Source organism: Indicator indicator, chromosome 1 (assembly GCF_027791375.1).
Source record: "Indicator indicator isolate 239-I01 chromosome 1, UM_Iind_1.1, whole genome shotgun sequence".
NCBI lineage: Eukaryota > Metazoa > Chordata > Aves > Piciformes > Indicatoridae > Indicator > Indicator indicator.
Genome location: NC_072010.1, coordinates 1,570,982 through 1,585,164, shown reverse-complemented (window position 1 = coordinate 1,585,164; position 14,183 = coordinate 1,570,982). Strand labels below are relative to the sequence as shown.

Sequence of the window (14,183 nt, the reverse complement as noted above, 5' to 3'; positions counted from 1 at the left end):
TTTGCAGGACCAGGAGAGTTTTTTCAAGAGCTTGTTATGACAGGGCTACTCAAGCCAACACATTATGTATGCCTGAACAATACCTCTTTAGTCCAGCAGCCAAAACAAATCTTCCCTTCCTTAGCAAGCTGAAGTGGCAGAATGATCTATACTAAGTGATCTAACAGCCTGAATGTAGCAGCAATACAAAGCCAATCTCCCTCCACTCCAAAATAACTTCCCAGCTAATAGAGTAGATCAGGGCTGCCCCAGAAGGCAGCAAAGCAGCAACGATCTTCATTTATCATGCAAACACTCCAACTAATGAATCAGAACAAAAAGCCCTTGCAGCCAGGCTCCTTCAACTACAGGCAGTGAAAGGGAGCTTAAGACTGAAAAAAAAAAAAAACAAAAAACCAACCAACCAAACCCCAGTTTTTAAGCTGCTTGAGATGTGTGGGCAGTGTCCTGGGCTGCAGCAAAAGAAGTGTGGCCAGCAGGTCAAAAGAAGGGATTCTGGCCCTCTGCTCTGCTGAGATACCACTTGGAGTGCTGGGGCCAGCTCTGGAGTCCTCAGCACAGCAGAGGCATGGACCTGTTGGAGCAGGGTCAGAGGAGAGACACAACAATGATCAGAGGGCTGGAAGCCCTCTGCTGTGAGGCCAGGCTGAGAGAGCTGGGGTTGTTCAGCCTGGAGAAGAGAAAGCCCCAGGGAGACCTTCTTGTGCCCTTTCAGTAGAAGAAACCTGGGGACAGACATTTTAGCAGGATTTGTGGGGACAGGGCAAGGGGTGATGGGTGGAAACTAGAAGAGGGAGATTCAGACTAGAGAGAAGAAGGAAATACTTTACACTGAGGGTGGTGAGACACTGGCCTAGGTTGCCCAGGGAGGTGGGAGATGCCCCATCCCTGGACCCACTCCAGGTCAGCAGTGGACTTGCACTGGGGGACCTTTAATGATCCCTTCCAACCCACAACATTCTCTGTGATTTCTGAAACCATCTACTGCTGCCAAAAGTTATGAATAGGATGGGATTAGCTTCATAAACATGACCTGGGGCTCTTTAGCCTGGAGAACAGCCTGAGGAGAGGATCTTCTCAATGATGATCAATATCTAAAGGATGATGGCCAAGAGGATGGGGCCAGACTTTTTTCAGTGGTCCACAGAGACAGGAAAAGGGGCAACAGGCACAAACTGGAACCCAGGAGGTTTCATTTGAACTTAAGGGAAAAGTTATTTACTTTGAGGTTGACAAAGCCCTGACCCAGGCTGCCCAGGGAGGTTGTGGAGTCTCCTCTGGAGAGATTCCAAACCCACCTGGACATTGTGATTTCAGGCAAGCTGCAGTGGGTGACCCAGCTTTAGCAGGGGGGTTGACTAAATGATCCCCAAAGGTCACTTCCAACCTCCATCATTCTGTGATTCTGTATAGGAGCACACAGAGATCCTGCCAGGATGCAGGATTTTTAGATTTGGAGAGGAGAAGAAGAGGAGAGAGAGAAGAGAGGGAGAAGGGAAGGGAGAGGGAGAGGGGAGAGGGGAAAGGGGAGAGGGAGAGGGATCTCAGATGTACTGGACATGCTAGATAGGAGAATTAAATCATCACCTATTCTCCATATTTTGATTACATCCAAATCTCAAAAGCCAGTTCACAACAGGCTACCTTCAGCTGTGAGTTCTACTGGCAGCAAATCCACAATGAAGCTGTTTTGTCCCCAGGATCTTCCTTTTCACTAGTTAATAATTAGTCTGCTTGGGCACTGTTACAGATCTAAAGCAGAAGGCAGAGACCCTGTGGTGTAAAGAGGTGAGACAAAGCAGCTGAAGCAGGACACACATTTCTAACCTTTTCCTAGCAAAGAGGCTCTGGCTGCAATTTGTTAGCAGCTCTGATGAAGAGAAAGAGCCTCTTCAGTCAGCTCCACTTTGTGATTATTTAATCTGCCTGCAAGGGGCTGGGAGGAACTGTAAAGCAGTCTGAGAGACAGAATACAATTCACAACCTCAAATATGTATCTTTTCCTCCCCACAAAATGTTTCCTCTGAGGGACATTATTGGATCACAGCTGGTCAAAATAATAAATCTTGATTGTCTGGCTAAAAGCCAAACCCCACAGCTACAGCTCTTTGGTATGAGAATACTTGAGAAGAAAAAAAAAACAAAACAACCAAACCCCCCCCCCCTCCAAAAAAAAAAAAACTCCAAACAAACCAACACCAAACCAGTGAAAAGAAAAAGAACAAAGCCCAAACCCAAACCCTTAAACACCGCTGGATTTTTCTGTTCTTTCTTTTGGTTGCAAGCTATGACCTCATGGCAGCAACAACGTTGAAGTGAAGGTGTTTAAGTTGGTGTGTAGCCATCTGAACTGTTTGAAGCTCCAAGTGCAGCCAGCCCTGAGCCAGCCTCATGTCAAGTGTGCTAAAAAGCAATAATCGTTTCTCACCTTCTCCGAGATTACTGCTCCAAGAACCCACCCTAGCCACAGGGCTGCTGAGGGGAGGCTGCCAGCCTCAGGATGAGGTGAAATTGTGCCTCATGGCAGCTAGGTTCTCACACATCCTTTAAAGAAACATAGGATCCTTCAAAGATCATCGAGTCCAACCCTCCTGCCAGAGCAGGACCATAGAATCCAGCACAGGTCGCAGAGGAACACATCCAGATGGGGCTGGAAAGTCTCCAGAGAAGGAGACTCCACAACCTCTCTGGGCAGCCTGTTCCAGTGCTCTGGGACCCTCCCAGTGAAGAAGTTCCTCCTCATCACAGTCTCACAGTATATCAGAGGTTGGAAGGGACCTCAAGAAATCATCAGGTCCAACCCCCCTGCCAGAGCAGCATCACTTAGGGTACTCTGCACAGGAATGCATCCAGCTGGGGTTTGGAAAGGCTCCAGAGAAGGAGACTCCACAACCCCCCTGGGCAGCCTGCTCCAGGGCTCTGTCACCCTCACACCAAAGAAGTTTCTCCTCCTGTTGAGCTGAAACCTTCTCTGTTCAAGTTTGTCTCCATTGCTCCTTGGCTTATCACTGTGCAGCACCCACAAGAGCCTGGCCCCCTCCCCTTGACACCCACCCCTCACACATTGAGAGACATTGATCAGATCCCCTCTCAGCCTTCTCTTCTCCACACTAAACAGCCCCAGGCCTCTCAGCCTCTCTTCCCAGGGGAGATGCTCAAGTCCCCTAAGCATCCTCCTGCCTCTCCCTTGGACTCTCTCCAGCAGCTCTCTGTCTCTCTTCAACTGGGGAGCCCCAAACTGGACTCATGTTGAGGTGGAACCTCCTGTGCTGTAGTTTATGTCCATTGCCCCTTCTCCTATCACAGGGTGCAACTGAGCAGAGCCTGTCCCCTCCCTCCTGACCCCCAGCCCTCAGATATTTATAAACCTTCTCCAGACTGAACAGCCCCAGGGCTCTCAGCCTCTGCTCATAGGGCACAAGCTCCCGTCCCTTCATCATCCTGGTAGCTCTCCTGACAGCTGAATACATTCAGCTTCATAAATTGAGCTACCAAGGTTTTCTGAACTCCAACAGTACAACTGTTGAGGATGGAAGAATCCTTTGACTCCTCACCTAGAGCTTGCAATCCTACCACTAAACCACATTCCCAGCACCACATCCAGGTGGCTTTTAAATACCTCCAAGGATGGTGACTCCACCACCAGCCTGGGCAACCTGTTCCAGTGCTTGAGAACCAGAGAATCACAAGAAATATTCAGGTTGAAAAAGACCCTCAGGACCACCAAGTCCAAGCCAGGACCCTAGTGTACAAGGCTCACCCCTAAACAGGAGCCCCAAGGACCACATCCAAACCACCTTGAAACACATCCAGGCTTGGGCACTCAACCACCTCCCTGCCCAGCACATTCCAGTGCCTGACCACTCTTGCTGGGAAAAAAGTTTCCTATTGTCCAACCCTTTCTGTAAAGAAATTTTTCCTAACATTCAACCTGCACCTCCCTTGAGGCTGTTTCCTCTTGTCCTGTGTCACTTGTTACCTGTGAGAAGAGACCAAGCCCAATCTCATTTCAGCCTCCTCCCAGGTAGTTGCAGAGTGTGCTGAGGTCTCCCCTCAGCCTCCACTTATGGTGATGAAACAATCCCAGTTCCCTCAGAATCCTAGAATCAGTCAGGGTTGGAAGGGACCACAAGGATCAGCCAGTTCCAACCCCCCTGCCATGGCCAGGGACACCTCACACTACAGCAGGCTGCCCAGAGCCTCATCCAGCCTGGCTGCAAACACCTCCAGGGATGGAGCCTCAACCACCTCCCTGCACAACCCATTCCAGGCTCTCACCACTCTCATGGGGAACAACTTCTTCCTCATGTCCACTCTGAATCTCCCCACTTCCAGTTTTATTCCATTCCCCCAGTGCTGTCACTCCCTGAGAGCCTAAAAAGTCCCTCCCCAGCTTTCTTGGAGCCCCCTTCAGATCCTGGAAGGCCACAAGAAGGTCACCTCAGAGCCTTCTCTTCTCCAGACTGAACAGCCCCAACTCTCTCAGACTGTCCTCATAGGAGAGCAGCTCCAGCCCTCTGCTCATCCTGGTGGCCCTTCTCTGGACACCTTCCAGCATGTCCATAGCCCTCTTGGAACAGAGGCTCCAGAACTGGATGCAGTACTCCAGGAGGGGTCTCAGCAGAGCTGAGCAGAGGGGGAGAATCCCCTCCCTTGCCCTGCTGGCCACACTTCTGCTGCAGCCCAGGCTCTGCTTGGCTTTGTGGGCTGCAAGTGCACATTGACAGCTCCTGCTGAGCTTCTCATCCCCCAGCACCCCCAAGTCCCCCTCATCAAGCTCTTCTAGTGTCTAGCAGTGTATAAACCAAGACATGCCTTGGAAAAACCAACTGAAGTCTTGGCACTCAGGTGGTTTTGAGCAAAGCTTTCACATGCAGGCTCAAAAAGACATCTCCCTGGCTACAGGTAAGACCTTGTAAAGGAGCATCTTATGTTTGCCAGCATTAGCTAAGCCTATTCACTAAGGAAAAAAAAAATCTCACTCTGGGCCTCTCAGTTCAAGAAGGACTTCAGGGAACTGCTTCCAAGAGTCCAGCACAGAGCCACAGAGATGCTGAAGGCAGTGGAACATCTCCCTGCTGAAGACAGGCTGAGGGAGCTGGGGCTCTTTAGCTGGGAGCAGAGGAGCCTGAGGGGTGACCTCATTCCAGTTGATAAAGATGTGCAGGGCAGTGTGGGGAGGACAGAGCCAGGCTCTGCTCAGGGATGTCCAAGGACAGGACAAGGGGCTGGGAACTGGAGCAGAGGGAAAACTTAGTCACTGTGAGGGTGACAGAGCCCTGGAGCAGGCTGCCCAGAGAGGATGTGGAGTCTCCTCTGGAAACATTCAAAACACTCCTGGATGTGTTCATGTGTGACTTGCCCTGAGTGATCCTGCTCTGGCAGGGGTTGGACTGTGCTGGAACAATCCTCACTATCAATACAGGCTGGGGGAGGAGGTGATGGAAAGCAGCTCTGCAGAGAAGGACTCAGTAGTGCTGATGGACAAGAAGCTGGCCAGGAGCAGGCAGGGTGAGCTTGCAGCACAGAAGGCCAATGGCAACCTGGATGATTCTTTCAGGTCCCTTCCAACCCCTAACATTCTGTGATTCAAGTCTGCAGCGTGTACTTTAGTTGCCCTTAATGACCACAAATTCTATCCCTCAAAGTTTAGAGCAGATCAAATGAAGCTGAAGAACGAGGAAAGGGAACTAAAGAGTCTCTTGATGTAAGGCAGCCATGATCTAAAGGGCTTGGCTTGGGCAAGAGCAACCTGAACATGCAAAAAGGATTCAAACAACTTCCAAAATGTACAGGCTACAAGGAAGTAAAAGTCAAGGTTGGAGCAGATGATCCTTGGGGTTCCTTCCAACCTGGCATTCTGTGAAGCAGAGATTTGATCTCAAAAGCTGAACTAAACTGCAGTAGAAAAGAACTGCAGAGAAAAAAACTACACAGGGCCTTTTGCATCAGCAAAAGCTAATCTTCCCAATGAGACAGACTACAGGGCTGAAAAACTGGAAAGAGAATTATTCCCATAAGGAAACAGAAAAGATTTTGGGGGGGGGAGGGTAGGACCACAAGTGAGACAGTTTAAATCAACAACAACTTGGGCTCATCATCTTTCACCTTCAGAGTCAACATTTAAAATGTGCTATCAGGAACAACAACAACAACAACAAAAGAAGCTGTGGCAATTCTGTAGCTCTCCAGGAAATAAAGATCTGTCCTGATTTCATCTACATACAGTACAAATAATATTTTGCAGTAGGGAGGGAATGGGGGAAGTAAAGTAAACACAGCAGAATATAGGTGCCAGGAGAGATATGAAGAGGGAAGCAGAGCTTGTAGACCTGCAGGCTTGCTGCCATAAATCAGGCACGTTGGGATGTGAAAACATTTATTAATCATGCAAGTGTCACGTCTGAGAAACCAAAACAACACAAATCTCACCAGGGAAAGGGACCCAGCAGCAACCAAATGAAAGCTTGATGCAAAGGCACTGGACTCTGCAGACCTTCAGCAGGGCCAAGGGATGCCCCAGAGCTCCAGGCAGACCAAGGGAGATTGTGAAAGCTTCACAAGAAGAGACTTTAAAGCCAGATGTGCTTTGATAGAAGTAGGTGGGCTCTTTACAAAGTGGGAGCTTTTGTTTGGTTTTAATCTGAAGGGGTGGAAAAAAAATATTCTGTGCTCAAATTCAAACTAATGCTTATCAGAGAAAGAGGTTAAGCCTGACCAAAAAAAAAAAAAATGTATTTAAGTTACACTGAACATCTAGGGGACTCAGTTCCATTCCAGACTGCAGAGAATTAGAGATGTCCCTGGAACAAATACAGAGAGTCAAAAGCAAAAGTGAGGATGATGGTGGGCACAAGCCAAGCTCAGGAGGTTCAACAAGACCAAGGGCAGGGTCCTGCAGCTGGGTGGAGGCAATGCCAAGCACAAATGCAGGCTGGGCAGGGACTGGCTGGAAAGCAGCCCTGAGGAGAGGCACTTGGGGGTGCTGGGGGATGAGAAGCTCAGCAGGAGCTGTCAATGTGCACTTGCAGCCCAGAGAGCCAAGCAGAGCCTGGGCTGCAGCAGGAGAAGTGTGGCCAGCAGGGCAAGGGAGGGGATTCTCCCCCTCTGCTCAGCTCTGCTGAGACCCCACCTGGAGTACTGCATCCAGTTCTGGAGCCTCTGTTCCAAGAGGGCTATGGACATGCTGGAAGGTGTCCAGAGAAGGGCCACCAGGATGAGCAGAGGGCTGGAGCTGCTCTGCTATGAGGACAGACTGAGAGAGTTGGGGCTATTCAGTGTGGAGATGAGAAGGCTCTGAGGTGACCTTCTTGTGGCCTTCCAGGATCTGAAGGGGGCTCCAAGAAAGCTGGGGAGGGACTTTTTAGGCTATCAGGTAGTGATAGGACTGGGGGGAATGGAATAAAGCTGGAAGTGGGGAGATTCAGGCTGGAGGTGAGGAAGAAGTTCTTCCCCATGAGAGTGGTGAGAGCCTGGAATGGGTTGTGCAGGGAGGTGGTTGAGGCTCCATCCCTGGAGGTGTTTGCAGCCAGGCTGGATGAGGCTCTGGGCAGCCTGCTGTAGTGTGAGGTGTCCCTGGCCATGGCAGGGGGGTTGGAACTGGCTGAGCCTTGTGGTCCCTTCCAACCCTGACTGATTCTATGTTTCTAGGATTCTATGATTCATAGGCTAGGAGTTAAAAACAGTCCTGTGCAAAGAGAAACTGAGTAGAATCACAGAATGGTTTGGGTTGGAAGGGACCTTCAAAGGGCATCTAGTCCAAGCCCCCAGCAGTCAGCAGGGACATCCTCAACTAGATTAACCTGTTGAGCCCAACTCTGAATATCTCCAGGGATGGAGCCTCAGCCACCTCCCTGGGCAACCTGTTCCAGTGTTCCACCACCCTCATGGTAAAGAACTTGTTCCTCACATCCAACCTAAATCTGCTCTTCCTAGTTTGAAGTCATTGCCCCTCGTCCTATCACTGCAGGCCTTTGCAAACAGTCTCTCTCCAGCCTTCCTGTAGCCCCCTTCAGGTACTTGCAGGTTGCTAGTAGGTCTGCCCAGAGCCTTCTCTTCTCCAGGATGAACACCCCCAGCTCCCTCAGCCTGTCTTTGTAGCAGAGGGGCTCTAGCACCCTGATCATTTTCATGGCCCCCAGAAAAGTTGTGGATGTCCCATCCTGGGAAGTGTTCAAGGCCAGGTTGCATAGAGCTTTGAGCAACCTGATCTAGTGGAAGATGCTCCTGCTCATGATAAGTTTGTTATTTACCAGTGTGACTCTGATTTGACAGCACTTAAAAGTTCTGCAAAACCCAGCTCCAGTGGTAGGAAAGGAAACTGAAGAGAAGCAAAACCAGACAAACCAGACAGATCAAGTGGATGTTGTTAGATAAGAAAACCCCCTCACAGCCCCCTACGTTCCTGCTCCTCTCCTGTAATGAGAAGGATAACCTGAAAATACTTTACTGACCCTGTTTTCACAGAATCACAGAATAGGGAGGCTTGGAAGGGACTGCTGAGGATCATCCAGTCCAACCCCCCTGCTAAAGCAGGGTCACCCACAGCAGCTTGCCCAGGATCACAATGCCCAGGTGGGTTTGGAATCTCTCCAGAGAAGGAGACTCCACAACCTCTCTGGGCAGCCTGCTCCAGGGCTCCAGCACCCTCACAGTAAAAAGGTTTTTCCTTATTTTCAGATGGACCTTCCTGTGTTCCAGTTGTGCCTGTTGCCCCTTGTCCTGTCACTGGGTAGCACTGAAAAGAGTCTGGTGCCATCCTCTTGACCCCTGCCCTATAGATATTGATAAGCATTGATCAGATTCCCTCTCAAGCTGCTCCTCTCCAGGCTCAACAGCCCCAGGGCTCTCAGCCCTTCCTCCTCACACAGATGCTTCAAGCCCTTCAGCATCTTTATAGCCTTTCATTGGAGCCTCTCCAGCAGTTTCCTGTCTATCCTGATCTGAGGAGCCCAGAACTGGACCCAATACTCCAGATGGCCTCACTAGGGCAGAGTAGAGGGGAAGGAATAACTCCCTTGACCTGCTGGCCACACTCTTCTTAATGCACCCCAGACCCATTCCCTTCTTGGCCACAAGAGCACGTTGCTGGCCAGGTCCTCCTCTGCAGAGCTGCTTTCCAAAGCAGGTCAACCTCTGACCTGTCCTGTATCAGGTGACTCCCCTACAAGACCCTGAACCCCCCAAATTCCTTCAGACCTTCATGTGAACAGCTGCTGCCTTTTCTGCTTGTTTAAATAGAAGGAATCAGAGACTGCTCACAAGGGAGTGGGCATCTGTGCTCTGCCATGGGAGTGCTCAATGGCAATGCCCAATTATCCATGTCTAGCCAGTCTTCCCCTTCAGCCACACTCCCTGCAAAGCTTCATTTCCATTTCCACTGTTGGGAAGTGGTGGGAAGCATTGTTTAGAACCATTAGCCTTAAAAAGAATTAAGGGAGGAACAACCATTCACACAAGGTTGGGAGGTGAGAAGGAAATGAGGCATAGATGTTCATGGGGGTGGGGGAAGGAGGGAATGTGATACTCCCAGGGAACTGGCAGCAATATTCCCACGTGTTTTGAAACACTATCCAGGCAGAAAGTGTGTTTTGTCTTGCTAATGGCTGTGTATCACCTACAGGAAAATAAAAACCCAAACCCTGATCTGATGGCAAAACAACTAAGGCATAACTAAAGCTTCCCTTATCATAAATTCATTGAATGGGCTGGAAGGGACCTCAAGGCTCAGCCAGTTCCAACCCCCCTGCCATGGGCAGGGACACCTCACACTACATCAGGCTGCTCACAGCCACATCCAGCCTGGCCTTAAACACCTGCAGGGATGAGGCTTCTACCACCTTCTTGGGCAACCTCTCCAGTGTCTCAGCACCCTCGTGGTGAAGAACTTCTTCCTCACATCCAATCTGAATCTACCCACTTCGAGTTTTGCTCCATTCCCTCCAGTCCTATCACTCCCTGACACCCTAAGAAGTCTCTCCCCAGCTTTCTTGTAGCTCCCTTCAGATACTGGAAGGTCACAATAAGGTCTACTCAGAGCCTTCTTTCCTCCAGACTGAACAGCCTCAACCCTCTCAGTCATTCCTCACAGGAGAGGAGCTCCAGCTCTTTGCTCATCCTCGTGGCCCTTCTCTGCACACATTCCAGCACCTCCAGAACTTTCTTGGAACAGAAGCTCCAGAATTGGGCACAGTACTCCAGGTGGGGTCTCACCAGAGTGGAGCTGGCCACACTTCTCTTGCTGCAGCCCAGGATATGAGGTCTTCAAAGCCAGCAGGAAAGAACACACACCCTCACTTTGAGAACAATGCCCCTGAACATGTCCCAGAGTCATCCCAGCTCTGTCTCTTCAAGACTGAAGGTGGCCATCCAGGACCTGTACCCTTTCCTGCTCTACTAACAGTGCTACATAAGTCATGGCTGAGGTATTTTGGAACTTCAATTTGAGATTTGCTTAGGGGACTGCAGCTCATGTCAGGAGTTCATACAATGGTTTGGGTTGGACATGACCTTAAAGATCATCCAGTTCCAACCCCCCTGCCGTGGACAGGGACACCTCCCATTACCCCAGGTTGCTCAAGTTCTCATCCAGCCTGGCCTTGAACACCTCCAGGGAAGGGCAGCCACAACCTCCCTGGGCAACCTGTTCCAGTGTCTCCCCACCCTCACTGCAAAGAATTTCTTCCTTATCTCCAGTCTCAATCTCCCCTCTTCCAGCTTCAATCCATCTCTCCTCATCCCAACACTCCAAGCCCTTGTAAAAAGTCCCTCCCCAGCTTTCCTTAGACCCCCTTTTGGGTACTGGAAGCTGCTATTCTTACATTGGTGATGGATACCCCACACAAACTCCTGGCAATATCTTCTCAATGAAGAACGTTTTTCTTTATGCATTTTGTGTTTTGGGAATAAGAAGAAAGGAGAAGGTTGGACTTGCTAATCTACAAGATCTTTTCTAACCTTAATGATTCTTTGACTATGAAAAGCAGGAAGAATCTTTTCAGCTGTGCCTGAAATTACAGACAGAATCAAACCCCACAAGGGATTGAGCTTCCTTCTCTTAGGGCCTGTTTACTTCCACTGTTCTGCTGGCTGAGTTGAATTTCCATCAGGCAACACTTCCTACAATATTGCTCAAAGATGATACTTGTTCTACTCCTGTACTTGTTCTCCTTTGCCAAGATTCACTTCCCAAACAAGCTAGAGTCCAACTCACTTCGAGTTCACATGGATCAGCATTTCTGGGCAGGGAATGAAAAACAACAGAGTCAGAGTGACACAGGAAGAAAGGCTGGTAAAGAGCTGTGGCATCATGTGGTATGAGCATGTCCAAAGAAGAGCACAGGTCTTATGAGGAGCAGCTGAGGGACCTGGGGTTGTTTAGCCTGGAGAAAAGGAGGCTGAGGGGAGACCTTGATCCTGGGCTGTCATAATACAGAAGGTGCATCTGCCACCAACCCTTACAGAATCACACAGTAGTAGGGGTTGGAAGGCACCTCTGGAGGTCATCCAGTCCAACTTCCCTGCTAAAGCAGGGTCACCCACAGCAGCTTGCACAGGACATTACAATGTCCAGGTGGGTTTGGAATCCCTCCAGAGAAGGAGACTCCACAACCTCTCTGGGTAGCCTGGGCCACTGCTGCAGCACCCTCAGAGGAAGGAAGATTTTCCTCATGCTCAGATGGAACCTCCTGTGTTCCAGTTTGTGCCCAGTGCTCTTTGTCCTGTCACTGGGCACCACTGAAAAGAGTCTGGCCCCATTCTCTTGACCACCCACCCTTTAGCTCTTGCTCAGCATTGCTCAGATCCCCTCTGGGGCTGCTGTTCTCCAGGCTCAACAGCCCCACCAGGGATCTCAGCCTTTGCTCCTCACAGAGATGCTCCAGGCCCCTCAGCATCTTCATCTTAGATATAGTCTTAAGAAAATGATGAATTCACCCCTCTCTAGAGAAGAACATTGCTTTTCAGTTCCCCAACCCCCACTAAGATCCATACACCTCTGAGAGGAATTGTGGGCACATCACAGGGAAGATATAAGAAAATAACAGAATATTGTAGATTTTTATCACAGTCTCAGAGTTTATCAGAGGTTGGAAGGGACCTTCAGAGATCATCAGGTCCAATCCCCCTGCCAGAGCAGCATCACTCTGAGTAGTCTGCACAGGAATGCATCCAGGTGGGGTTGGAAAGTCTCTAGGGAAGCAGACTCCACAACCCCCCTGGGCAGCCTGTTCCAGGGCTCTGTCACCCTCACTGGAAAGAAGTTTCTCCTCATGTTGAGCTGAAATCTTCTATGCTCTAGTTTGAACCCACTGTTCCTTGTCTTGATGTTTACAGAGCCTGTATTTTGGGAAAGCCACAATCTTCACCATGTGTGCTTAACTCCTGTGAAAAATTCTTACATTTAGGTTTGGCTTTTTGTAGGATCCACCTCTTTCTTTGTAATTTAAAAAAAATATATATTAAATACTTACCATCTAACCATTAGCCCAAGCTCCATGAAGTTTTTCAGGTTAGGAAGAGTTTGCCTTAGATCTGGAGTACTCAGCCCATGTTGATACCTAAGCTGTGAGAGGAGAGCAAAATGAAGTTAGCACAGCTTCCCCAAACCCCTGATTCAAATTAATGTAACATTAATGGCCACTTAATTGACTTGGTTTTCAAAGACAATGTAGGCTAATCAAATAGTTCCAGGAGATCTATTCCCCATCAGGAAATGTTCCATTTAATACTCATAACCCACCCAAGAGCAGGGATAAAATAATCAGACTGTGAACCTCATTACACTTTTCCTGTTTCCTCTATCTGTAATAGGAGAGCAGCCTCTGAGCTTCATAAAAACACAGCCAGTAAGTGAAAAGACCAATTTTCCATGTTCTAGAGTCACCAGTTCAAGCTATTTATTTGTGTGCAAGTGTTATCTGTCATCCTGAGTGTATCCCTGTATGCTGGAGTGAGTAGTGGAGCTATTAAAGTGATTATCACAGGCTCACACGATGTTAGGGGTTGGAAGGGACCTCCTAAGGTCATTGTCAAAAAGTCAAAACCCCCCCTGCCAGAGCAGGACCATAGAATCTAGCACAGGTCACACTGGAATGCATCCAGATGGAGCTTGAAAGTCTCCAGAGGAGACTCCACAACCTCTCTGGGCAGCCTGTTCCAGTGCTCTGTGAACCTCACAGTGAAAAAGTTCCTCCCCATGCTGAGGTGGAACCTCCTGTGCTGGAGTTTATATCCATTGCCCCTTGTCCTATCCCAAGGTGCAAGTGAGCAGAGCCTGTCCCCTCCCTCCTGACCCCCAGCCCTCAGATATTTATAAACATTGATTAAATCCCCTCTCAGTCTTCTCCTCTCCAGACTAACCACCCCCAGGGCTCTCATCCTCTCCTCACCAGGCAGGGCTCCAGCCCCTTCAGCATCCTGGTAGATCTCCACTGGACTCTCTCCAGCAGATCCCTGTCCCTCTTGAACTGGGGAGCCCAGAACTGGATGTGGTATTCCAGGTGTGGCCTCACCAGGGCAGAGTAGAGGGGGAAGAGAACTTCCCTTCATCTGCTGGACACACTCCTCTGAATGCACCCCAGGACCCCATTGGCCTTCTTGGCCACCAGGGCACATTGCTGTCCCATGCAGGACTTGTTCTCCCCCAGCACTCCCAGGTCCTTCTCCCCAGGGCTGCTCTCCAGCAGATCCCCTCCTAACCTGTACTGCTGCAGTTGATTCTTCCTTCCCAGGTGCAGGACTCTGCACTTCTCCTTGTTGAACCTCATTTGCTTCCTCTCTGCCCAGCTCTCAGTCTGCCTAAATCTCACTGAATGGCCGTAAAAATCAAGTAGTAAAAATCCATTGTCACACAACTAACCAAAATCTCTGCTCCTCACACACTTTACATCAACTTTTAAACTGCTCTTTTGCTCACAGTTAACCCCAGCACTCAGATCAAATTCCACGTGGCTAAGAGAAAGGCTTCAAACTTTGACCCAAGTCTTAACTCCTGGGTGGGTGCAAAAAACCAAAAGGTTAAATACCCTGAGTCCAGGTGAACCTCAACTTGCTTTGACCCTCAGATTCTCCAGTGAAGCACATTTGATGTAACTTTCCCTGCTGCAATGATAAACCACTTCTTTGACTTGTTGAGTCCTGAACCTAGGGAGGAAGAACCCCCTGCACCTGTACAGCTGTGGGGC

At 49.5% G+C, this 14,183-nt stretch overlaps 1 protein-coding gene across 1 annotated transcript in view; it reads right to left on the bottom strand.

Annotated features, from left to right (window-relative positions):
- UVRAG (UV radiation resistance associated) overlaps positions 1-14,183 on the bottom strand; it is a 161,870-nt gene that overhangs the window by 10,460 nt on the left and 137,227 nt on the right. Inside the window, exon 14 of the mRNA XM_054383915.1 lies at positions 12,471-12,562. Within this exon, the coding sequence (XP_054239890.1) occupies positions 12,471-12,562 (92 nt within the window). The remainder of the gene's footprint in view (positions 1-12,470; positions 12,563-14,183) is intronic.